The sequence below is a fragment of the Oncorhynchus gorbuscha genome, linkage group LG09 (assembly GCF_021184085.1).
Source record: "Oncorhynchus gorbuscha isolate QuinsamMale2020 ecotype Even-year linkage group LG09, OgorEven_v1.0, whole genome shotgun sequence".
Taxonomy (NCBI): domain Eukaryota; kingdom Metazoa; phylum Chordata; class Actinopteri; order Salmoniformes; family Salmonidae; genus Oncorhynchus; species Oncorhynchus gorbuscha.
In genome coordinates, this window is record NC_060181.1 from 88,432,087 (window position 1) to 88,458,066 (window position 25,980).

A 25,980-nucleotide genomic window follows, 5' to 3' on the forward strand; every position below is an offset into this window, starting at 1 on the left:
TTCATTATTTAATTGAGGCTAAATTTATTTTATTGATATATTATATTAAGTTAAAATAAGTGTTAATTCAGTATTGTTGTAATTGTCATTATTACAAATAAATAAATAAAAAAATTGGCCGATTAATCGGTATCACCTTTTTTGGTCCTCCAATAATCGGTATCGGTATTGCCGTTGAAAAATCATAATTGGTCGACCTCTAATCATAACTGCCATCGATAAGAGACAATACTGTGCAGCTGTATTCTTCGACCTGGCCAAGGCTTTCGACTGTCAATCACCACATTCTCATCGGCAGACTCAACAGCCTTGGTTTCTCAAATGACTGCCCCACCTGGTTCATCAACTACTTCTCAGACAGAGATCAGTGTGTCAAATTGGAGGGCCTGTTGTCCGGACCTCTGGCAGTCTCTATGGGGGTGCCACAGGGTCCAATCCTCGGGCAAACGCTCTTCTCTGTATACATCAATGACACATCAACACATCTTGCTGCTGGTGATCCTCTGATCCACCTCCACGCAGACGACACCATTCTGTATACATCTGGCCCTTCGTTGAACACTGTGTTAATTAACCTCCAGACGAGTTTCAATGCCATGCAACTCTCCTTCAGTGACCTCCAACTGCCCTTAAATGCTAGTAAAACTAAATGCATGCTCTTCAACCGATCGCTGCCCACACCTGCCCTTTCGCTGTCCTTTCACTATCCTTACTGTCATGCAGGTGAATGAGGACCCAAAAGCGACTTGGCGAAAACAGAGTCTTTAATCCAGTAAAGTAATTCTACAAACATAAGACATAATTCCACTCGTAATGACGAGAACAGACTGGAGACTCGATCAAGAACTGCAGGTTGCCTCGGGAAGGCACTTGAACCTAGCAGACTCAGACACCTGCTCTCCACGCAGCATCTGAGGGAAACACGACACAACAGGGCGAAACACAGACACAGCACGGTGAACAATAGACAAGGATCCGACAGGACAGGAACGGAAAACAAGGGAAGAAATAGGGACTCTAATCAGGGGAAAAGATAAGGAACAGGTGTGGGAAGACTAAATGATTGATTAGGGGAATAGGAACAGCTGGGAGCAGGAACGGAACGATAGAGAGAAGAGAGAGAGGAAGGGAGAGAGAAAAAGAGGAGAACGAACCTAAAAAGACCAGCAGGGGGAAAACGAAGAGGGAAAAGCAAAATGACAAGACAATCTAAGACAAAACATGACACTTACCCACTTACCCATCCCTTTCACTATCCTTACCCACTACCCACCCCTTTCACTGTCCTTACCCACTACCCATCCCTTTCACTGTCCTTTCACTATCCTTACCCACTACCCATCCCTTTCACTATCCTTACCTACTACCCACCCCTTTCACTGTCCTTTCACTATCCTTACCCACTACCCATCCCTTTCACTATCCTTACCCACTACCCATCCCTTTCACTGTCCTTACCCACTACCCATCCCTTTCACTATCCTTACCCACTACCCACCCCTTTCACTTTCTTTACCCACTATCCATCCCTTTCACTGTCCTTTCACTATCCTTACCCACTACCCACCCCTTTCACTTTCCTTACTCACTACCCATCCCTTTCACTATCCTTACCCACTACCCACCCCTTTCACTTTCTTTACCCACTATCCATCCCTTTCACTGTCCTTACCCACTACCCATCCCTTTCACTGTCCTTTCACTATCCTTACCCACTACCTATCCCTTTCCTTACCCACTACCTATCCCTTTCCTTACCCACTACCTGTCCCTTTCCTTACCAACTACCCATCCCTTTCCTTACACAACCCATTTCTTTCCTTACCCACTACCTATCCCTTTCACTTTCCTTACCCACTACCTATCCCTTTCCTTACCCACTACCTGTCCCTTTCCTTACCAACTACCCATCCCTTTCCTTACACAACCCATTTCTTTCCTTACCCACTACCTATCCCTTTCACTTTCCTTACCAACTACCCATCCCTTTCCTTACACAACCCATTTCTTTCCTTACCCACTACCTATCCCTTTCACTTTCCTTACCAACTACCCATCCCTTTCCTTACACAACCCATTTCTTTCCTTACCCACTACCTATCCCCTTCACTATCCTTACCCACTACCCATCCCTTTCACTGTCCTTACCCACTACCCATCCCTTTCACTGTCCTTACCCACTACCCATCCCTTTTCTTACCCACTACCTAGCCCTTTCCTTGCCTTACCCAGACAAGAGACAAATGCATTGAGCAGTAATTGTGACCAGAGGTTCTGAAGGTGTAGGTTCTAAATGTGTTCTGGCATCAGGAGAGAAGCTGTAATCAGATCCACTACTGAATATCCAGGCCTTCCAATATTACTAAAGGGAGTGGGGGATGAAAATAAAGTATATAAGCAGGACGAGCAATACAACCTATGAAACAGTCTCAAACTAAAGGTTGACTAGGCCAAGCCACTAGCATACATTATTATCTCAAAAAGCAGAAGCTCTTTTGCAAATATTTGAACAATTCCCAAGCCTTGCCCTAATACGGAGAAAATCAAGGAACCTCTACCACTCCCCATTAAAAGCACTTTACATAGTATTGCTCACTCTGTTCAGATCTCTTGTGAAAGGCAAGTGTAGACTCAGACCAACCAGGCCTCTTTTCCGCACCTTTTGTACACTCTTGGGTTTCAACAGTTCTGCATGAGAGCTTAGCACATTTCACAACATCTTGTTATGACATCTCCCTACATCGTTACGTGAGCGTTCTGATCTGTTATCTCATCAAAGGTATTGTAGGCTACGCTTAGCAGAAAGCTTGCATCGTAGGTACTTAAAAGGCATGTGTCTGAAGCATCTCTCTCTATATGTTGAGAACATCAGACCTGGTGTTTTCATGAGAGTTCTCTTCTCACCATGTGGCCTGTTATTTTATACAGCACGTCAGGGGGACATTTTGGGGCTAGAGTATAGGGCTAGAAAGGTCACTTTTTCGAATCCCGGGGCCGACAAAGTGAAAACCTATCGCTGTGACCTTGAGCAAGGCAATTAACCCAAATTGCTCCAAGGGTGCTGGACAATGGTGACACTGGCGAAGATCCCATTGCCTGCGGTCGTCTCAGGGGGCGTTGGGATATGGTGACCCTGACCGTGACCCCATTCCCTGCGGTCGTCTGAGGGGGCGTTGGGATATGGTGACCCTGACCGTGACCCCATTCCCTGCGGTCGTCTCAGGGGGAGTTGGGATATACCAAAAAATAAAATCCATTACGCAATAGTACATGTGTGCAACAGGACAAATATAAGCCCCACCCAAAATATTATTATTTTGACAAAAGAAAACTCTAATGAGGTTGTGAAAAATCTACCATATCAATTCATATAGGCCTATTTAGGCAAGGCATTTGAATCAAACCAGGTTGGGGTTACATCACATCTTCATAGATTATCACTGGCTTTTCATGAACGCCACAGGCAAATAAGAAAGTGGGTATAAGTATGGGAAAAGGCTGGAGGCAGGAAGTAATAGAGTCTTTTGACACAACTGCTGATGAATTGAATGGTCAAAATGGGTCACTAATGTGGAAGATCCTGGCCAATCATAGGAAAACATATGGCCTCATAGAGATAAGAGAGGGGGGAAACCCAGCTCACAGGCCACCTTTCTAGCTCCACTGTGTTCTCAAAAAAAATGTAAGTCTTAAACCATTTCATTAGGGTTTTCATTTTGTTTCCAATTCTTCCAGTAACTCAAGCCACATGTCTGACGGAGCTCGTATCATGTAGAGACCATTGTTTCCTGACCTCAGCACTGAATCATCTGTCAGTCAGACAGGAAGAAGCACCATAATCCTATCCGCTCACAGATGCTCGGTGAAATCCTCGTCAGCCTACATACACACCCCACATACTGTATACTTCCCCCAACAGTTTAAGAACAAGGAAACATATATCCCTATCAACTCAGACATGCACCAGCCTGTACTGACTCATAGGAAGAGGCATGACACACGGGGCTATTAGATGGTTGAACACAAAGCAATAAGTGACATCATACAGTCTTGTTACTCCCGGCAACTGCAATAAAATGTGTCATTTGGCCCTTTGTTCAGTTTGCCCAAGGTGCATCCTATTTCTATCAATGTTTAACTCCTACACTACGCACAAACCCTTGTCTTAATCATTTTGAATGACAACATTGATGTTTATAAGGCTACGGTATCATAATGACCTGGAAAGTATTGGAAGCCCCTATGAGATATAAACTTTTAATTAGAGTTTTGAAAAGTGGGACGCAGGATCTCTTTTTTAGCCCGACCAACTTTGTATTGTGGGTGAGGGAAAGCCTGATAGCTAGCCAGTCAGGGGCTGATGGAAGCAATGGGCAGGGAGTAGGCATTGCTTCTCCAGATATAGCACCGCAAGTTGAAGCACACCAATTTCTCCAAGTGACAGTGGACAGGACATTGGGATTAACCTGTGGCTGAGGCTCCAGCCAAGTACATTTGTCATCTCAACGCTGTGTCATGCATTAGTGCAAAGACATTTTCTCACATGCTCCACTGTTTGTCACTGTATCCCAATGCAGTGCCAGAGTCTTTCTGGGAGTGGTGAAACTGCAATTCATGTGTGCAAATGAACTGAATCCCAAGAGAATAAATGTCTCTTTCCAGCAGAGATGTAAACATCTAGCTGAGCGGTCATGACATCGCAAACGAAAATTCCAAATAGTATCCGTAATGTCCACAGAAACATGTCAAACGTTTTTTATAATCAATCCTCAGGTTGTTTTTAAAATATATAATCGATAATATATCAATCGGGACTGTCGCTTTTTCAATAGGAGAGGGATGTCAAACGTTTTTTATAATCAATCCTCAGGTTGTTTTTAAAATATATAATCGATAATATATCAATCGGGACTGTCGCTTTTTCAATAGGAGAGGGAGAGACAATGGCTGCCCCACTCTGTTGAGCAAGCAAAACTCTGCAAACACCCAGCTATCCACTGACGGGATGTTATCTTTCTCGCTCATTTTTCAAAATAAAAGCCTGAAACTATGTCTAAAGACTTTTGACACCTTGAGGAAGCCATTGGAAAATGAATATGGTTGATAGGCATCCAATGGAACAGAGAGCTTTCAGGAAAAACAGCACTTCCTGTTTTGATTTTCCTCAGGTTTTTTGCCTGCAATATCAGTTATGTTATACTCACAGACAATATTTTTGACAGTTTTGGAAACTTTAGAGTGTTTTCTATCCTAATCTGACAATTATATGCATATTCTAGTTTCTGGGCCTGAGAAATAGGCAGTTTCAAATGGGTACGTTCTTTAGCCAAAAACTAAAATCCTGCCCCCTACACTCAAGATTGGATCCCCCGAGCCAACAAGGTGAAAATCTGTCGTTCTGCCCCTAAACAAGGCAGTTAACCCACCGTTCCTAGGCCGTCATTGAAAATAAGAATGTGTTCTTAACTGACTTGCCTAGTTAAATTAAGGTATAGAAAAAATGTTTAAAAATAAGTGAATTAAAAATAAATCGGCAAATCAGCGCCAAAAAAATACCAATTTCCGATTGTTATGAAAACTTGAAATCGGCCCTAATTAATCGTCCATTCCGATTAATCGGTCGACCTCTAATCAGTTCATCTTGCATTTATGCGATGGATGCAGATATGCTGCTTTCAGATCTGCCTAGCAGCGAAGACAGATAAAATGTTCAATGGACGGCATATTGATTGCTGTAGTTAAAGCAGTCTTATAAGCTTGTACCAGATGGCTCCTTGCCAGAACAATCCCAAGGAGCATACTGCAGCAGCCCAGTGCAGTCAAAATTCAGTTTTTCCTCTGATTTACATCATAATGTATAACAGCTGATGAAACTAACACTGTAAAAGTGTTAACGAATTTGATCTGTGTAATTTCCTGATAGTTGTTGGTTGAAAATACAATACACACAGGATGTTCTAATCAGCAGTTTGCATAGGAGTTTGGGGTTTTCATGGTGACATCACCATGCGGTACCATGCAGTAAATTAGTCAATAGACCAACAACAAAGAGAGTTCCAAACCTCTGCCAATAACAGCTAGTTCTCAGTTTTCCCCTCCACACTTAGACCACTCACAGACAGTCCTAGCTAAATTATTGCTTGAGAAATAGTTTTGAAATTTTTATTTTTATTTTTACACATTTTAATTTAAATCTATTACAGTAAAGAACTGTATTGTTTGTCACGGCCGTCAAAAGAAGTGGACCAGTGTGGTGAGCATAAATTTTCCTTTTATTTTTAAATGTCGCCAACAAAACAACAAACAAACGAAAGAAAGACACAACCGTGAAGCTTACAGGGCTGAGTGCCACAAACAAAGTTAACTACCCACACTGAAAGGAGGGGAAAAAGGGCTTCCTAAGTATGATTCCCAATCAGAGACAACGATACACAGCTGTCCCTGATTGAGAACCATACCCGGCCAAAACATAGAAATAAAGAAACATAGAAAACAAAACATAGAATGCCCACTCCACATCACACCCTGCCCGAACCATATAGAGAAATAAAACGGTTCTCTAAGGTCAGGGCGTGACATTGTTACTCAGAAATGATAAGACATTGTTCCTGTTCCCAAGAAAGCTAAGGTAATTGAGCTAAACTACCACCGCCCCCGTAGCACTCACTTCCGTCATCATGAAGTGCTTTGAGAGACTAGTCAAGGACCATATCACCTGCACCCTCCTGACACCCTAGACCCACTCCAATTTGCTTACCACCCCAATAAGTCCACAGACGACGCAATGGCAACCACACTGCACACTGCCCTAACCCATCTGGACAAGAGGAATACCTATGTGACAATGCTGTTCATCGACTACAGCTCAGCATTTAACACCATAGTACCCTCCAAACTCGTCTTAAAGCTGGAGACCCTGGGTCTCCACCCCGCCCTTTTGTCACCAAAAGCACTCAAACTTTTACAGATGCACAATCAAGAGCATCCTATCGGGCTGTATCACCGCCTGGTACAGCAACTGCTCCGCCCACAACCGTAAGGCTCTCCAGAGGGTAGTGAGGTCTGCACAACGCATCACCGGGGGCAAACTACCTGCCCTCCAGGACACCTACTCCACCCGATGTCACAGGAAGGCCATAAAGATCATCAAGGACAACAACCACCCCAGCCACTGCCTGTTCACCCCGCTGTCATCCAGAAGGCGAGGTCAGTACAGGTACGTCAAAGCTGGGACCGAGAGACTGAAGAACAGCTTCTATCTCAAGGCCATCAGACTGTTAAAAAGCTACCACCAACATTGAGTGGCTGCTGCCAACATACTGACTCAACTCCAGCCACTTTAATAATGGAAATTGATGGACATTGATGGAAAAAAATGTATCACTAGCCACTTTAAACAATGCCACTTAATATAATGTTTACATACCCCACATTACTCATCTCATATGTATATACTGTACTCTATATCATCTACTGCATCTTGCCATCTTTATGTAATACATGTATCACTAGCCACTTTAAACAATGCCACTTTTATATGTTTACATACCCTACATTACTCATCTCATATGTATATACTGTACTCGATACCATCTACTGCATCTTGCTATTGCCGTTCTGTACCATCACTAATTCATATATCTTTATGTACATATTATTTATCCCTTTACACTTGTGTGTATAAGGTAGTAGTTGTGGAATTGTTAGGTTAGATAACTCATTGATTAACACTGCATTGTCGGAACTAGAAGCACAAGCATTTCGCTACACTCGCATTAATATCTGCAAACCATGTGTATGTGACAAATAAAATTTGATTTGATATTGATATAAAAATGGCTATATTGGGCCTTTAAATTGCCTGCAGATGAGATTTATGGTCATTTTAAATTGACACTGTCCCAAGTGTTGAAATCATTGCACATTTTCACTGGTTGAACCCAAAGGGCTGCCACTCTTTCATAGATCTCAGCAGGTGATCTAGCTACTGTAGCCTACCTCACAAACTCACAACAATACACTAAAACACAGTTACAGTAAGCTTTCCTGAAGTCAAACTCCTTAATATATAAGCTAAAAGTAAATTAAAAATGGCACATGCTAAGCAATTATCCTTTTGCATATCGCCGAGGGCTTTAGCATAGCGGACCATATCAAACAGTGAGTGAACAGCTTATTCAATTTCCCCACACATTCATGCGTGAGGGGCTGTTTATGCTGAACACCTCCACCAGATGACTAGAGGGGCATTAAGATTCCTGTCCATTTCAAAGTTGATACTAATGTTGTGTTTGTAAAAGGGCAGGGAATTCTTCTACTGTTTTTCCTCTAATTGACTTTTTAAAAATAGCAACGCAACATGCAACCATTTCAAAGATTTTGCTGAATAACAGTTCTTATAAGGAAGTTAGTCAATTTAAATGAATTGATTAGGCCCTAATCTATGGATTTCACATGAATTGCCAGGCCAACCCGCTGGGGAGCCAGACCCAGCCAATCTGAAGGAGTTTTTATTACAGACAGAAATCCCCCCCTCCCTTCCTCTGATGATCACACAGGTGAAGAAGGAGGTTGTGGGCTGGTGTGGTTATACGTGGTCTGGTGTGGTTATACGTGGTCTGCGGTTGTGAAGCCAGTTGGACGTACTGCCAAATTCTCTAAAAAGATGTTGGGGGCGGTTTATGGTAGAGAAATGAACATCAATTTCTCTGGCAACAGCTCTGGTGGACATTCCTGCAGTCAGCATGCAAATTATGGGCACTCAAGCATATTGTATACTTCAAGAAGGTCAGGGTTGTGATATAGAGGCCAATTGCTTGTTGTGTATTTGTGTTTGTGTAAATCATTACAAGTTAATAATGAGTGTGTACACTGTGAGGTGCCCTAAAAATGTAAACATGCAAAAAGGCAACAAACTTGTTAAAGACCAAACTTATAGTGTCTAAATGTACATACCAGGTTGAATTCAGTGTTTGGATTAAACAAGACATATTTTACAGATGTAGGATCGTCATTTGACCCAGTTTGCTACAGCAGGAAAATAATCCTACAGCAACAAGATCTTTGGAATTATTATGTGGAATTATAATTCATGGACATTTTTGTAGGAGTTTATACATTTTTCGTAAAGTTATCCTGCAACAGGGTGATCAAATTAAGATCTGCCATCTGTAGCAGTCATATCATGACTTTGGCCCAGATGTAGGCCATATCCTAGGTAACACACATTACATTAAAACACATACAGTAATAAAGTGGTCATAAAATGGCAATAGTACAGTAACACGTTATATCCCAGTAAAATACTAATATGAGGGGGCTTTAAATTATATTACAGACTATTGAACTTCATATGTCTTCTACAGAACCTCAATGACAGGCCGTCCAGGATACCTGGCCAGGTTTGCCCTACAGTATATTTTGTAGCATCCCTACTCATCGCGCCACCTTAACAATATTTGAGACTATTGCAACCTGGCATAAGGAACTTCCAGCTGCAGCTCTGATCAGGGTATGAACTGTGCGCCATCTGGACTAAGGGTTCACCCAAATAGCTGTGTCCAACATGACATCATACATGGTGCTAAGACTTGTCATTTTGACCCCAGGGGCAATTTTCTTTTATCATAGACCAAAGTTGGTGTATTAAATTCTTCAAATTGTTCATGAATTTGTCAATCAACTTATTCTTAACAAATCTAAATCATTGTTTAGTGTTTCTGTATTGACATGGACTTTTTTTAAATGCAAGTCCTTTGGGGCCGTTTTGATCCCAGCCAACAACAGTTCTGCCGATAGTAATTTGATGAATCTGACCTTTATTTGAATTTAGGTATCTCTGGAGACATAATAAACAAGATATCCATAACACCAGAGGGTATCAGTAATTTGGACCAGATAGACAGGTTAACTACAGAGATATATCTCCCCATGTATGCCCAAGATTGTACTTTTCTCTACCACATATCGTACAACTGTGTACAAAACCAAAATTACCTACGTTATATGCATGTACAATTTTGCCAATAGTATACAGAACTCAGATATGCTCTGAATCTACATACAGTTGAAGTCGGAAGTGTACATACACTTAAGTTGGAGACATTAAAACTAGTTTTTCAACCACTCCACAAATGTCTTGTTAACAAACTATAGTTTTGGCAAGTTTAGACATCAACTTTGTGCATGACACATGTCATTTTTCCAACAATAGTTTACAGACAGATTATTTCACTTAGAATTCACTGTATCACAATTCCAGTGGATCAGATGTTTACATACGCTACGTTGACAGTGCATTTAAACAGCTTGGAAAATTCCAGAAAACGATGTCATGCCTTTAGATAAAGCTTCTGATAGGCTAATTGACGTAATTTGAGTCAATTGGAGGTGTACCTGTGGATGTATTTCAAGGCCTACCTTCAAACTCAGTGCCTCTGCTTGACATCATGGGAAACATTTTAAAAATCAGCCAAAACCTTAAAAAACCTCCACAAGTCTGGTTCATCCTTGGGAGCAATTTCCAAACGCCTGAAGGTACCACATTCATCTGTACAAGCAATAGTATGCAAGTATAAACACAATGGGACCACGCAGATGTCCAACCGCCCACGAAGGGCGGAGATGAAGATGGTGTGAACGTAGAACGTGGTATGAACGTAAAGATGAACTTTGGTGCGAAAAGTACAAATCAATCCCAGAACAACTGCAAAGGACCTTGTGAAGATGCTGGAGGAACAGGTAGAAAAGCATCTATATCCACAGTAAAACGAGTCCTATATCGACATAACCAGAAAGACCGCTCAGCAAGGAAGAAGCCACTGCTCCAAAACCACCATTAAAAAAAGCCAGACAACGGTTTGCAACTGCATATGGGGACAAAGATCGTACTTTTTGGAGAAATGTTCTCTGGTCTGATGAAACAAAAATAGAACTGTTTGTCCATAATGACCATTGTTGTGTTTGGAGGAAAAAGGGGAAGGCTTGCAAGCCGAAGACCACCATCCCAACCGTGAAGCACAGGGGTGGCAGCATCATGTTGTGGCGGTGCTTTGCTGCGGGAGGAACTGGTGCCCTTCACAAAATAGATGGCTTCATGGGGAAGGAAAATTATGTGGATAAATTGAAGCAACATCTCAAGACATCAGTCAGGAGGTTAAAGCTTGGTCGCAAATGGATCTTCCAAATGGACAATGACCCAAAGCATACTTCCAAAGTTGTGTCAAAATGGCTTAAGGAAAACAAAGTCAAGGTATTGGAGTGGCCATCACAAAGCCCTGACCTCAATCCTATAGAAAATTTGTGGCCAGAACTGAAAAAGCACGAGCGAGCAAGGAGGCCTACAAACCTGACACAGTTACTTACACCAGCTCTGACATAATTCACCCAATTTATTGTGGGAACCTTGTGGAAGGATACCCAAAACAATTGACCCAAGTTAAACAATTTAAAGGCAATGCTACCAAATACTAATTGAGTGTATGTAAACATCTGACCCACTGGGAATGTGATGAAAGAAATAAAAGCTTAAATAAATCTCTCTCTACTATTATTCTAACATTTCACATTCTTAAAATAAAGTAATGGTCCTAATTGACCTAAAACATGGAATTTTTACTCAGATTAAATGTCAGGAATTGTGAAAAACTAAATGTATTTGGCTAAGGTTTACGTACTCTTCCGACATCAACTGTATAGAGCCGTATTGGTGTGTATTCTCAGAAAAGTTATTATTCTAGGGCAAACCTAAAACAGTCTTAATTTGAATCCAGGTTTCTCTGGGGTCATTATATAAGGGGCAGTGCAGTTAACTTGATTTTCCAGAATCCCCCCCTTGATATTTCCACACTATCAGGTCAAAATAACACCCTGAAATTTTGAAAGTTATGATTATGCCCTTTTTGTGTAAGATCTATTTTTTTTTTATCCTGAAGTTTCTGCCTGTTCATGTGGGATGGAGTTTTTGGCTCAGATCTGATTATAATACATCAATAAACATTCATATGTGTAAGGGAGTGGGCTCTATCACAGCTGTGTAAGTAAATATCTTCAAATTAGTTTCCCAACGCTCACACATTCAGACAGCATTTCAATGCCCAAAAGAGGCTCAGGGAAATTAATTACAAAAAAGTTATTTTCATTAAATAAACACACAGAGTGATGTGTTAGGTATAAAGTGATGATTTAAAAATACAAATAAAAAGGCCGCATGGGGGCTTTAAATTGCACATATCATCATTGAGGTGGAGGTGGACCTGTATCAGTGACCTAGACCAAATAGACTGATCATCTGCAGAGATGGAGCACCTCATGCCTGTCGTTGTCATTGGTTATAACTAGGTATGGCCATGTACAAAATCTAAATGACCTTAGATATATTCTTAGTGTCAGTCAAGGCTGCTGATAAAAGTCTGTCAGCGGTATGAACACTGCGTGACGACTCAACCTGAATCCTACTGCTGCTCTATTGTTCGCTACATTCTTCAGTCTGAGACGGCCATCGTTGAAGTCGTTTGTGGCGACGTCAAAATGAGGGGTGTTGTACAAAACAAAGTCATCAGCGATTGGATTATCTCTAAGCAAACAAAGTATCAAAGCCAATGACTCGTTTTCAAAATGCGACTTTGCCCATGTGTGTTCTGACTCTGGTCCAACCCATCGTTTTCTGGAACCAACCACAATATTTAGAAAGCGTTTGCACTCTATAAATCGTCAGGGAGGTACTCAGATCCAGACTCAATGCGGAGAAGAAACTAACATCTGTGGGCGTAGCGTAGAGTTCGGCCGGCACTAGGACTCTGGGTAGTTCCGTGTAGCTCAGTTGGCAGAGCATGATGCTTGCAACGCCAGCGTTATGGGTTTGATTCCCACGGGGGACTAGTATGAAAATGTATGCACTCACAACTGTAAGTTGCTCTGGACAAGAGCATCTGCTAAATTAAGTAAATGCAAATGTGGAGCCAGGCAAATGAATGCTTGGTAGAACTGTAATATAGAAACTAGATAGCCTCTCTACAAATAATGCTGAATTGTATTCTCCCAAAAAATGGAATTCCTATAATACCCTCCAACATTCTATATGTGAAACTAGTTATGATATGTTGGGTGCTATACCATTTGGTTTTATGCTTTTTGATGCATGTTATCATAGCCCATACGACTACCATTGTTTAATTAACAATGTTGATAGTGCTGACTTGGCTGTGCCCTGTGGTTTTTATCACATAAATATGTCAAGATGTATATTTACTTCAAATTTGGGGAAAAAAACTGCACATTATATCAAGGAAGATATTGGGGGGGGGGGCTTTACAAATTAAGCAACTTAAGTGTTTCCCAATTTAGCTAAAATAACAGTCTGTTTTGGTAATTTTTTCCCCAGATAATATTGTTGACATGTCTAATGATTTTTCGACAATTACATTTATATTTTTTTGATTGTTGCTTTTTCCGATAGTTTCTTCTTGGGATCAAAATGACCCTAGTTGGTAATCAATGTATGTAAAATATGTTGAGAGCTTGAGGGTTAAAAACGTGGTTTGATAAATGGCCTAAAGCTTGGAAAGAGATTGCCTTCCAGGTCTTTTAAAACGTCAAGGAGAATGCACAGTATTGGACAACGGAAAAGGGAAATCAAATGACTTAGTCCTTAGGCTATGTAGTTAACAAGTGGCAGGATATACGGACAATTGACCAGGCACAATTAAAATATGACAATACATAATAATAGCCTATTTTTAAAGTAGGACGTTTAATAGTTGTCCACATGGAATTGTATGGAATTTTACGCGTGTTCTTCAAGCACATCTGCGCACAAACACTAGGCTATAATTAACTATTAACAATGGTTAAGCCCCGTACGAAAAAGATTGCAGTCAGAGTGCAGTTTAACTGTAGTACAATGCAATATAAGTGCAGTTAAAGTGCAGTCTAACTACAGTATGCTGCAAATCCTTCGTCCAAAAGAACACCTTTTTTTTACTACAATAATTCGGCGGTTTTACTGAAATTACAGTGCGGTATCGTTCAACTGCAGTTCAATTCTGCAATTACTGCGTCCAAAATACCACAGTCGACTGCAGTTACTGCACTTTCAAAACTGCAATACTTTTTTTGTAAGGTTTTGTGTCAACATAACCGAACTAAAGCTGAGAGAAATGAGCGTGAAAGTGGCATAACTCCGTTTTCTGTTTATCCATGTTGGGGATATCAAGCGCCATCATTTGATATTGAATTGGCTAAATCCAAATTACTCACGGGCTTCTTGACACATTAAGTCTATTCGGGGGAAATATTGAAAGACATACATCTTGAAACAACTAACTTACACAACTGTAGATCGTTGAATGCAAAGTCCAACTCGATCTCATGGACACACAAGGGAGACAATTATATATCAACAAGTAAGAATTCTTATCTTACCTATTCCAGAGTCTGAATCACAAGATCCCAAATAAGCGGAATGAAGTAAAACAATGCATGGAATCCACCAGCTATTAATTGCAGACATGTCAGCGGTCGGGGAAGTAGTCTACAGTAAAGTTGCTGTGAAACCTTCTTGAACTTTTGTTTAAAAGACTGATGATGGTAGCTGATCATCCACGCACTTCCGGTTAGTAATAGACTGGCTATATTTACTCTCCTTGATGGTGAGCTGGACACAAACTCTTCAAACGGTTCATATGACATTTATCGAAATTAATAATAAATAACTATATTTCTAGTTTCATTATCATTATTGGTTGGACCAGTTCTCTCTTGAGATTACATATTTTTAATGTATCTAGGCAAGTCATTATGAACAACTTCTTATTTACATTGACAGCCTATCCTGGACCAATTGTGCACAGCCCTATGGGACTCCCAATCACAGCCAGATGTGAACCAGGGTTTGATTTGATTTGAGGGTCTGTAGTGACTCCACTTGCAATGAGATGCAGTGCCTTAGACCACTGTGCCACTCAGGAGCCTATATATATATATATATATATATATATATATATATATATATATATATATATATATATATATATATATATATATATATATATATATATATATATACTTTCATTATTCACTCCTAAACCTATATATATATATATATATATATATATATAAAGAGATCTCTATATATTCAACCTTTAATTATTTAGGTTAGGCTCCTGAGTCACTTTCATTATTCACTCCTAAGTCTTCTACTACCTTCTACTATGGATGATAGTAAGGTGTTGCATTTGTGTATGAATATTAGCTTACACTAATAATATGAATAGATTGGGCTCCTGAGAGGCACAGCGGTCTAAGGCATTGCATCTCAGTGCAAGAGGTGTCACTGTAGTCCCTGGTTTGAATCCAGGCTGTATCACATCCAGCCGTGATTGGAAGTCCCATAGGCCGGCACACAATCGGCCCAGTATCGCCTGGGTTCGGCCGGGGTAGGTGGTTATAAATAAGAATTTGTTCTTATCTGACATGCCTAGTTCAATACATTTTTAAAATGGTGTTCACACTGTATCTTTATTACATTCTGGAGGCTACTGTGACCATACAGAAGCACTATTACATTGCCATAATGCTTTGAAAGTAAGCTACAAATGCCTCAATGTGATTTAGAGTTTTTATGTTATGGTAGTGATGAGTGGTCATTGCATGTTATTCTTCTCTCTATAATACTTTTTTCTTTTCTAATGTTTACCAAAATCAGGTATTATACATTAGAAAGAACCTGTTGATGAGTGTAAATGTATTATTATTGTTGATCTTCCAAATGTACAGTTGTCACCTTTCATATTTGGAATTCTTTGGAAACCAAAGGAAGTTCTCTCTCCATAACTTGGGATGTGATGAACAGTGGCAAGCTATGACCTCTGGTCACATCTTGTCAGCTCTCTCTACACCTTAATCCGCCACTATTCATTCCACTGCAATGAAATATTCACATCTGAAGCACATTACTTGTTCAGTTTTTGCCAGAAACTCCATCAAAGTGTCTATCTCATTCAGGGAACTTGTACATGGCTGGTGGTCTTTGGGAACACTTCAGATAAAAGCTAAATCCTAGCTTGTATTGAAAATCTGGGATCTATCTGGGAAATTGGATTGTTGTAGGTTTTGGATTAAGCTGTAGGGAAAACATGCACCGTAGGCCTGTACTCAACCAGTCTAGATCACTTGCACAATGTTAAACTGATCAAACAATGAATTACTGTATGGTAGCTGATACCTGTGTAAACTAGGCCTTCACGGGGGATATTTCAGTGAGTAGGCATACAAGGATGGTACTGCATCTTTTGCCTAAGGTGAGTGCTTTTATTAGCGAGTGAAGAATAAATAGGGGCCAAACTTCTTTACAATATTGACAATATAACAAACTGGATCAAATGAATAAGTCTACAGCTAAATACTTTACCCAGGCTCCATCATGTCTGTTGTGGGACAGCACCTACCAACCACCACCTGTCTGCCCAGGACAGAACGACAAGGGTTTCAATACTTTTGTTTTTACACATAATGCAATTCACCAGGGAATGTTCTATTATACAGTGCCAGTCAAAGGTTTGGACACACCCACAAAAGTTTGGACACACCTACTAATTCAAGAGTTTTTATTTATTTTTACTATTTTCTACATTGTAGAATAATAGTGAAAACATCAAAACTTTGAAATAACACATATGGAACAATGTAGTAACCAAAAAAAGTGTTAAACAGATATATTTTATCTTTGATATTCTTCAAAGTAGCCATCCTTTCCAAGATGACAGCTTTACTGTAAAAGGTCTGGAAGTAGCTGGTGCAGAGTCAGGCGCAGGACAGCAGAGATAAGTAATAAAAGTTACATTACTCAAAATTGCCAAATACATGAAGATATACCAAGCCCACACTAAAGGACTGAAATACATAAAACAAACACTCACAAAAACCATGGGGAAAACAGAGGGTTAAATAAGGAACATGTAATTGGGGAATTGAATCCAGGTGTGTAAAACAAAGACCAAACAAATGGATAATGAAAAGTGGATCAGCGATGGCTAGAAGGCCGGTGACGTCGACCACCGAACGCCGCCCGTACAAGGAGAGGGACCGACTTCGGTGGAAGTCGTGACATTTACACACTCTTGGCATTCTTCTTAGGAGGTAGCCTAACTTTGAGTCAGATTTAGAGGAATTTCATTTAAATCTACCTGTATGGTATAAGCATCCTCAGGTAGGGGAAGTAGGGTAAATTGAGCCATTTTTTTACATTCAGCATCACTCTGTAAAGGGAAATACTGTATAGCGTTATTTTTAACTGATTGTTGTCCTATGGACAGAGTCTCACACCTCAGCTGTAGATCTCTGCAGTTCATCCAGAGTGATCATGGGCCTCTTGGCTGCATCTCTGATCAGTCTTCTCCTTGTATGAGCTGAAAGTTTAGAGGGACGGCCAGGTCTTGGTAGATTTGCAGTGGTCTGATACTCCTTCCATTTCAATATTATCACTTGCACAGTGCTCCTTGGGATGTTTAAAGGTTGGGAAATCTTTTTGTATCCAAATCCGGCTTTAAACTTCTTCACAATAATATCTCGGACCTGCCTGGTGTGTTCCTTGTTCTTCATGATGCTCTCTGCGGTTTTAACGGACCTCTGAGAGTATCTCAGTGCAAGTGCATTTATACGGAGACTTGATTACACACAGGTGGATTGTATTTATCATCATTAGTCATTTAGGTCAACATTGGATCATTTAGAGATCCTCACTGAACTTCTGGAGAGAGTTTGCTGCACTGAAAGTAAAGGGGCTGAATAATTTTGCACGCCCAATTCTTCAGTTTTTGATTTGTTAAAAAAGTTTGAAATATCCAATAAATGTCATTCCACTTCATGATTGTGTCCCACTTGTTGTTGATTCTTCACAAAAAAATACAGTTTTATATCTTTATGTTTGAAGCCTGAAATGTGGCAAAAGGTCGCAAAGTTCAAGGGGGCCGAATACTTTCGCAAGGCACTGTAAATATTACCAGTACCTTTTTAAAACCATGTCTATCTTTATTTTCCATACACAATTACAATCGCTTTTTGTCTGTTTTTATTTTTTATTTTTTATTTAACCTTTATTTAACCAGGTAGGCTAGTTGAGAACAAGTTCTCATTTACAACTGCAAACTGGCTAAGGAAAAGCAAAGCAGTGCGACACAAACAACAACACAGAGTTAATAATAATAATAAATACATGGAATGAACAAGCAGACAGTCAATAACACAATAGAAAAAATGAAGTCTATATACAGTGTGTGCAAATGGCATGAGGAGGTAAGGCAATAAATAGGCCATGGTAGAAAGTAATTACAATTTAGAAAATTAACACTGGAGTGATATATGTTCAGATGATGATGTGCAAGTCGAAATACTGATGTGCAAAGGAGCAAAAATAAATAAACAAATAACAGTATGGGGATGAGGTAGTTGGATGGGCTATTTACAGATGGGCTATGTACAGGTGCAGCGATCGGTTAGCTGCTCGGATAGCTAATGTTTAAAGTTAGTGAGGGAAATATAAGTCACCACATTCAGCAATTTGTGCAATTTGTTCCAATCATTGGAAAGGCAGCCAAAGGACATGTTGGCTTTGGGGATGACCAGTAAGATATACCTGCTGGAATGTGTGCTACGGGTGTTGTTATTGTGACCAGTGAGCTGAGATAAGGCAGAGATTTACCTAGCAAAGACTTATAGATGACCTGGAGCCAGTGGGTCTGGCAACGAATAGTGGTGGGTCGTATATGGGGCTTTGGTGACAAAACAGATGGCACTGTGATAGACTGCATCCAGTTTTCTGAGTAGAGTGTTGGAGGCTATTTCGTAAATGGCATCGCCGAAGTCGAGGATCGGTAGGATAGTCAGTTTTACTAGGGTATGTTTGGCGGTGTGAGTGAAGGATGTTTTGTTGCGGAATAGAAAGCAGATTCTAGATTTTATTTTGGATTGGAGATGTTTAATATGAGTCTGGAAGGAGAGTTTACAGTCTAGTCAGATACCTAGGTCCACATATTCTAAGTCAGAACCGTCCAGAGTAGTGATGCTAGGCGGGCAAGGGCAGGGAACGGTTGAAAAGCATGCATTTAGTTTTACTAGCGTTTAAGAGCAGTTGGAGGCCACGAAGGAGTGTTGTATAGCATTGAAGCTCGTTTGGAGGTTTGTTAACACAATGTCCAAAGAAGGGCCAGATGTATACATAATGGTGTCATCTGCGTAGAGGTGGATCAGGGAATCACCCGCAGCAAGAGCAACATTGTTGATATACACAGAGAAAAGAGTTGGCCCGAGAATTTAACCCTGTGATACTCCCATAGAGACTGCCAGATGTCCGGACAACAGGCCCTCGGATTTGACCCACTGAACTCTGTCTGAGAAGTAGTTGCTAAACCAGGCGAGACAGTCATTTGAGAAACCAAGGCTGTTGAGTCTGCCAATAAGAATGTGGTGATTGACAGAGTCGAAAGCCATGGCCAGGTCGATGAAGATGGCTGCACAGTACAATCTTTTATCGATGGCGGTTATGATATTTCTTAGTACCTTGAGCATGGCTGAGGTCCACCCGTGACCAGCTCGGAAGCCGGATTGCACAGCGGAAGAGGTGGGATTCAAAATGGTCAGTGATCTGTTTATTAACTTGGCTTTCGAAGACTTTAGAAAGGCAGGGCAGGATGGATAAAGTTCTATAACAGTTTGGGTCTAGAGTGTCACGCCATTTGAAGAGGGGGATGCCCGTGGCAGCTTTCCAATCTTTAGGGATCTCGGGAAAGTAGCTCCGGGGGGGTTGGAGCTGTTGGCCGGGGTTGGGGTAGCCAGGAGGAAAGCATGGCCAGCCGTAGAGAAATGCTTATTGAAATTCTCGATAATTGTGGATTTATCAGTGGTGACAGTGTTACCTATCCTTAGTCCAGTGGGCAGCTGGGAGGAGGTGCTCTTGTTCTCCATGAACTTTACATTGTCCCAAAACTTTTTAGAGTTAGAGCTACAGGATGCAAATTTGAAAAAGCTGGCCTTTTTCAGGGCAGTCAGGGCAGTCAGGTCTGGCGTGAACCAAGGGCTATATCTGTTCTTAGAAATACAGTTTTTGAAAGGGGGATGCTTATTAAAGATGGTGAGGAAATTACTCTTGAAGAACGACCAGGCATCTTAGACTGACGGGATGAGGTCTATATCCTTCCAGAATTCCTGGGCCAGGTCGATTAGAAAGGCCTGCTCGCTGAAGTGTTTTAGGGAGTGTTTGTCAGTGATGAGGGGTGGTCATTTTATCATGGACTCATATCTGATGCAGCAATGAGGCAGTGATCCCTGAGATCCTGATTGAAAACAGTGGACGTGTATTTGGAAGGCAATTTGGTAAGGATGATGTCTATGAGGGTGCCCATGCATAAAGCAATCACAGGTGTCGATTGGGAGAGCTAGCTAAGACAACAACGGGCAAGACAACAGCTAATCAGCTAAGACAATAACAACAGGTAAAATGGTGATGAATGGGCAGAGAGGGTCAGTTACCTACACACAGGGCCTGATGTTCGAGGCTGGGGCTGACAGATAGCAAAATGGAGTACCGTGATTAATGAACAGTCCAGCAGGCATCAGCTGTGTAGCCAAGTGATCATAGGGTCCAGTGAACAGCAATAGATGAAACAGGGAAGCCGCTGGCTAGTCATTACTACCCAGCTAACAGGAGACACAGCGTTAAAAGTTCGCAGGCCGGGGCTACGTCCGGCAAAGGCCGGTTGGGGGCACAGCGGAAGGAGTTACATCGGCAGACCAGTAGTGGTGGAACGGCGGGCCTTCGTGTTGACAAAGGGTCCTGGCCAGTTGGCAAAAGAGGCATTGTAGGTTTTAGTAATTTTGTTTGCTAGTTTGGAGATGCGCCTGGCTCGTGGCTAACTGGTGCTAGCTTCAGGACAGGGGTGTTAGCCACTATAGCCACTCGGTAGCAGCTAGTTAGCAGCGATGATCCAATGCAAAGGTCCAGAACTTACGGCAAGGATCCGGAGGAGTACTGGAGTTCTAGCCATGTTGGGGGAGAGTCTGGGAGGCATCAACCGTGTAGCCGAGCGATCACTGAGCGGTCCGGGATGTGGGCTTGGCTCATAGCTAGCTTTGTGACTGGGCCACGAGGTGGCAGCTAGCTAGCTGTGATGATCAGGAGTAATGAACCAGAGCTTATGGCAGGAATCCAGCATTATACTGGAGAAAACAGTCCGATACTGGCAGGTTGGCAAGTGTTATCAAGGCTAAAAGCGGCTGGTGTCTGTGCCAAAGGTAAAAGCCGCTAGCAGTGGCTGACAATGACTAAATAGCTAGTTGCTAATTTGCTGGTTAGCTTCTGATGGAGGTTCTGGCTAAAAGGTCTAAAAATAGCGGATCCGTATCAAATTGGGAGAGGCGGGTTACCGGAAGGTATATTTAATTTAAAAATGGAAAAGAGATTGAAAATAAATTGAAATATATACAAAAAAGACGAAAAATACAAAATGTACAGGGGAGAACTGCAAACCGCGTCTGCACTGCTATGTCATCTTGGATCAGTATGTTAATCATTTTAAGCATCTTTTAACACAGGCTTAACACCTAACACATATTTTGTACTTTTAACATAGGCCAGGCCCTGCTGTTACCTCATATCCCAGTAACAATGCCTTGATTTAGGCCTGGGAAGAAAACACTTTAATTTTCTCAACTCGCCATAGGCTCAACCATTGGCTCGACTTATTCCATGAGCTTTGGCTCAGTTTATCCCAAGGCAAACATTTTGACTATATTAGTCCACACAACTACAAGGATGCACATTCATGCTAGTTTTAGAACCTCATATTGAAGTTTATAGATGTTTAGAACAATCTTTACATGATCTACTTTGGTCAAGATACAAGCATCATGAAACCTCTAACATACAGTAATACATTCATTTGAAAATCCATTCTTTGGACCGAACTTGCTTACCACTTTTTCCATGTGGTTTCTTCCTCCATGGACTCCATGACATTATTACCTTTTCCTCCATATTTGGTCAAATTATTATTTTTGTGTATGGTTTCCTCGAAGCAAAGGTGGCTCAATTTACCACAATCTCCCCTACCAAACAAATTACCTAGTTCCTACGTTTCTGTTTGTGGGTGTGAAGAGGTGAATTCCTCTCTGTCCAATGTGGTCCAATTGTGTGCGTGTGTGTTTGTGTCTGTGTGAGATGTGTGGTCTGCGTGTGTTAAACATAAAGTCAGTCAGTTGGAATCATATTCAAAGCTCGGATGGTATTTCCTGTGTCCCAGTTTCCCCATGATATCGTAAACTCTATTTTTCCCGTTTGGCCACACAGTATCGTAGCGGAGTTTTATATCCACAATCCGATAGCGGTTAAAAGTCATTTCAATTCGACATGATAATCAAATGTATCATGTGTATTCTGTATACATGTGTTCACACTGGATGGTACCAACATACTGTGGCTATACTTTAATAAATGGAGCAGAGTGGAGAACTCATTATTCAAACCCACAGCCCTCTGTAGCCTCTGTGACCTCTGTAGCCTCTAGGACCTCTGACCTCTGTAGACTGTGGCTCAGATTAAAGCCTATTCAAACATGGAGACGTCAAGTCACCATGACCCATTTGGCTCCAATGGGGCTTAAAGTGGCTATTAGCTGTAGCCTCTTGAGGTATCCCCTAATAAGAAGCAGATATGAAAAGCATTTTCAGCCCTTGTAATTAAACGGTTCAAGATTAATGATCTAATGAAGCATATCTCTATGCTCTTTGTGTTGATAAATGACCTAAACGTAGCCTCTCATGATAGTCTAGATGGTGATTGTAGTTTAGGTCAAAAGGGGGACTGAAAGCTGAAGACAAGGTATGCTGGCAAGGTGTCAGTGCTTAGGCCTTAGCTAGTTCATAGAATGAGTTTAAATTAGCCAAAAGCCGCTAGAAAGTACACCTTCGTGAGCTGGTGGCTATAAAGGGGAAATCTGTAGTTGAAACATAACAAAAGTCCAGTCCCTGCCATTGATTTGGTAAAAAGCTGAAGGATTGGGCTTCAGCTTTCAAATTCCTAAACAGAGTTATGGATGCAAGGACTGACCATCCATGATATCAACATTATAGTTATGAACATGTTTTGAGGCTGTACAGTTTTTGTTTACCTTTACTTTGTTTACCAACATTGGAGTAAAAGCTTCTATTTGGGGGGTTCTGATGGGCTACGACACCTGAACTAAGCTCATGAAGTTATATTTTTCCAGAATCGATGGCTACATATCATACATTTAAACATCCAAAAACGGATTTAGCGACTGCGGATTGGCCCTTGAATACCCTTTCTGAACCCATGATCACCTGGAACAATTTACCAAGATATCCAAGATGAATATCACTACCATTATTACTCCGAGCTTGAGAGGAAAAGCCTTCCCTAACCTAACACGGTGCTGTTATTGCAAATAATAAAACGCCAACCCATTACCCCCGCTATGCTCCCATAAAGGTTAGCGCAATTCATTATTTATTTTGCATGGCCGTTCCCCTCCTGATGTGTTTGAAATGGCCTCCCTAGGATTTGTGCTCACTGCCAGCACACACAGAGAGAAGGATATATACGACTGGGAAGAGCAGCCTTTCACCTCGAGGCAAAACACAAACGGCTGTTGCTTGGAAACAGAACAGGAATCCCATTCCATCATTCATTATGAACTATGTGGTATCCTCCCCAATACTGCTCACTGATATCACTCAGCCAGCCAGGCCATATTCAATTAGCCTCTAGCCCCGAGAGCTGAGCAGATGTATCAAACGTCCAAATGTTCTTGGAAGGAGACCGTCTCGGTCATCTTAGATCAAGAGTGAAGCCATCAAGAAACTTCCAAGCTCTAAGGGAAAATGTCAACTTTTATAATATGTCAGGTTAGATCTTTGAGTGATCTGTTTTCATTCACTTTGGTAGCCAGCTAGCCCATCTATCATCAACTTAACTTGAGAATTGAGAAAAGTTGCCGCAAAGTCTTTTGTCTCCATGTTGCCCAACAGTTCATTGCCACAACAGTGACATAATGGTGGAAACAGAAGTTATGTTCTTGTAGTGAAATGGGTTTCTGTTTCAAGATAAAGGTTGGGAGTACTGCATTATTATTTTAGGGGCAAGAAATGCATCTTGATTTGAAGAACATCGGTAATGTCTCATTTCGGACTTATTTTAGACCAATACCTGGAATCAGTTGTTCGATGCTCTATATTATATAATTTGGAATTGTGTCAGCATTAGTCATGACACTGTAGTCAATTTCCCACCAAGCTTTCTGACAACAGTCCATCTTGAGGCAATCACATTCTTATAGACAAGTAAGCTAACAACGTCACGAAAACAACGCGCACGCTTTAATGGAGCAGAAATCCACTTGTAGTTGGGATTCTGGATGGCCAGATAGCTAGCAAAAATTAAGACAAGAAACTGGCATGTGGGGAATCGTAGGTGTCTCGTTTCAGCAAATTTGATCTTGTTCTTACCATGTCTTGTTTTGAGATGTTTTGAGTTGTCACGTCTATGCTAATATGGCTCAAATTCACTAGCTAGTAAACCAACAACTGTAACAATGTATTTGAGAGACAAAATGTGCTCATTGTGCAAATGTATTTGTGTTTTCAATAAACATTGGAGACAAAATATAGTTTGCATGTTGTTAACAATGTAAGCCAAGCCCTTCTGTTTTGCCCCATAGTTGTGTATGCGTAGATCTTGTTGCTAAACCACCAACCCGTCTATACAGAGACAATTTAGCAAAAAGGGGAAAAAACTATTGCAAACATGGTCTGATAAAGGTCTATGTATCTCATAGTAAGACATCAAACTGGTGCATCCCTCTACACAAACACAACACCAGCCCCAACACACAGAGATAGCAGATGGGCTGTCCGATCAAGTTTCCCACAAATCCATCCATGAAAATAGAAGGTGGCAGCTGGAGCATTCCTGCTGTTATTGCGGTTCAACCTTAGCTAAAGCAAGGAGAATTGAACCATTATTCTAGAGTGGAAACTCAGAAGACAGGTAGAATTGTCAGCGCCATTAAAAAGAAAAGTAAAAAAGTAACCTGATTAATATGGATTGGGGGACTAAGCTAAATGTTGAAGAATAAAGCCTAAAGACATTCCATATTATACAATTTCTTTATACACAAATGGAACTACAAAGGCTTCATGCTGCAATTAACATTCCAGCATGAATATCTGATTATGGTTCCAGGGTCAAATAGGTTAGGTTATTAAGGATCAAGATTGAAGAGAGTAACCTATCTTTAAAACATTTGATAGACTGCTATCAATATCACATAACTCTGAATGAAAGACATTACAGAGGATTTGGATCTTACATTGGGTGTAGTGTTTCAACCTCACTGACCTATCATGGACCTATCATGGACCTATCATAGACCTATCATAGACCTATCATAGACCTATCATGGACCTATCATGGACCTATCATGGACCTATCATGGACCTATCATGGACCTATCATGGACCTATCATGGACCTATCACTGGACCTATCATGGACCTATCATGGACCTATCATGGACCTATCATAGACCTATCATAGACCTATCACTGACCTATCATGGACCTATCACTGACCTATCATGGACCTATCATGGACCTATCATGGACCTATCATGGACCTATCATGGACCTATCACTGACCTATCATGGACTTAGACCTATCATAGACCTATCACTGACCTATCATGGACCTATCATGGACCTATCATTGACCTATCATGGACCTATCATGGACCTATCATGGACCTATCATGGACCTATCATGGACCTATCATGGACCTATCATAGACCTATCACTGACCTATCATGGACCTATCATGACCTATCATGGACCTATCATGACCTATCACTGACCTATCATGGACCTATCATGGACCTATCACTGACCTATCATGGACCTACCACTGACATATCA

General features: G+C 41.1%; 1 protein-coding gene across 2 annotated transcripts in view; it reads right to left on the reverse strand.

Annotated features, from left to right (window-relative positions):
* tfpia (tissue factor pathway inhibitor a) overlaps window positions 1–14,600 on the reverse strand; it is a 56,076-nt gene extending 41,476 nt beyond the window's left edge. Inside the window, exon 1 of one of the 2 annotated variants that reach the window (XM_046363838.1) lies at window positions 14,422–14,600. In XM_046363838.1, coding sequence (XP_046219794.1) covers window positions 14,422–14,509 — 88 coding nt within the window. In that variant the 5' untranslated portion in view covers window positions 14,510–14,600. The remainder of the gene's footprint in view (window positions 1–14,421) is intronic. The other variant, XM_046363837.1, reaches the window with a different exon arrangement.
* Window positions 14,601–25,980: the final 11,380 nt, after the last annotated feature.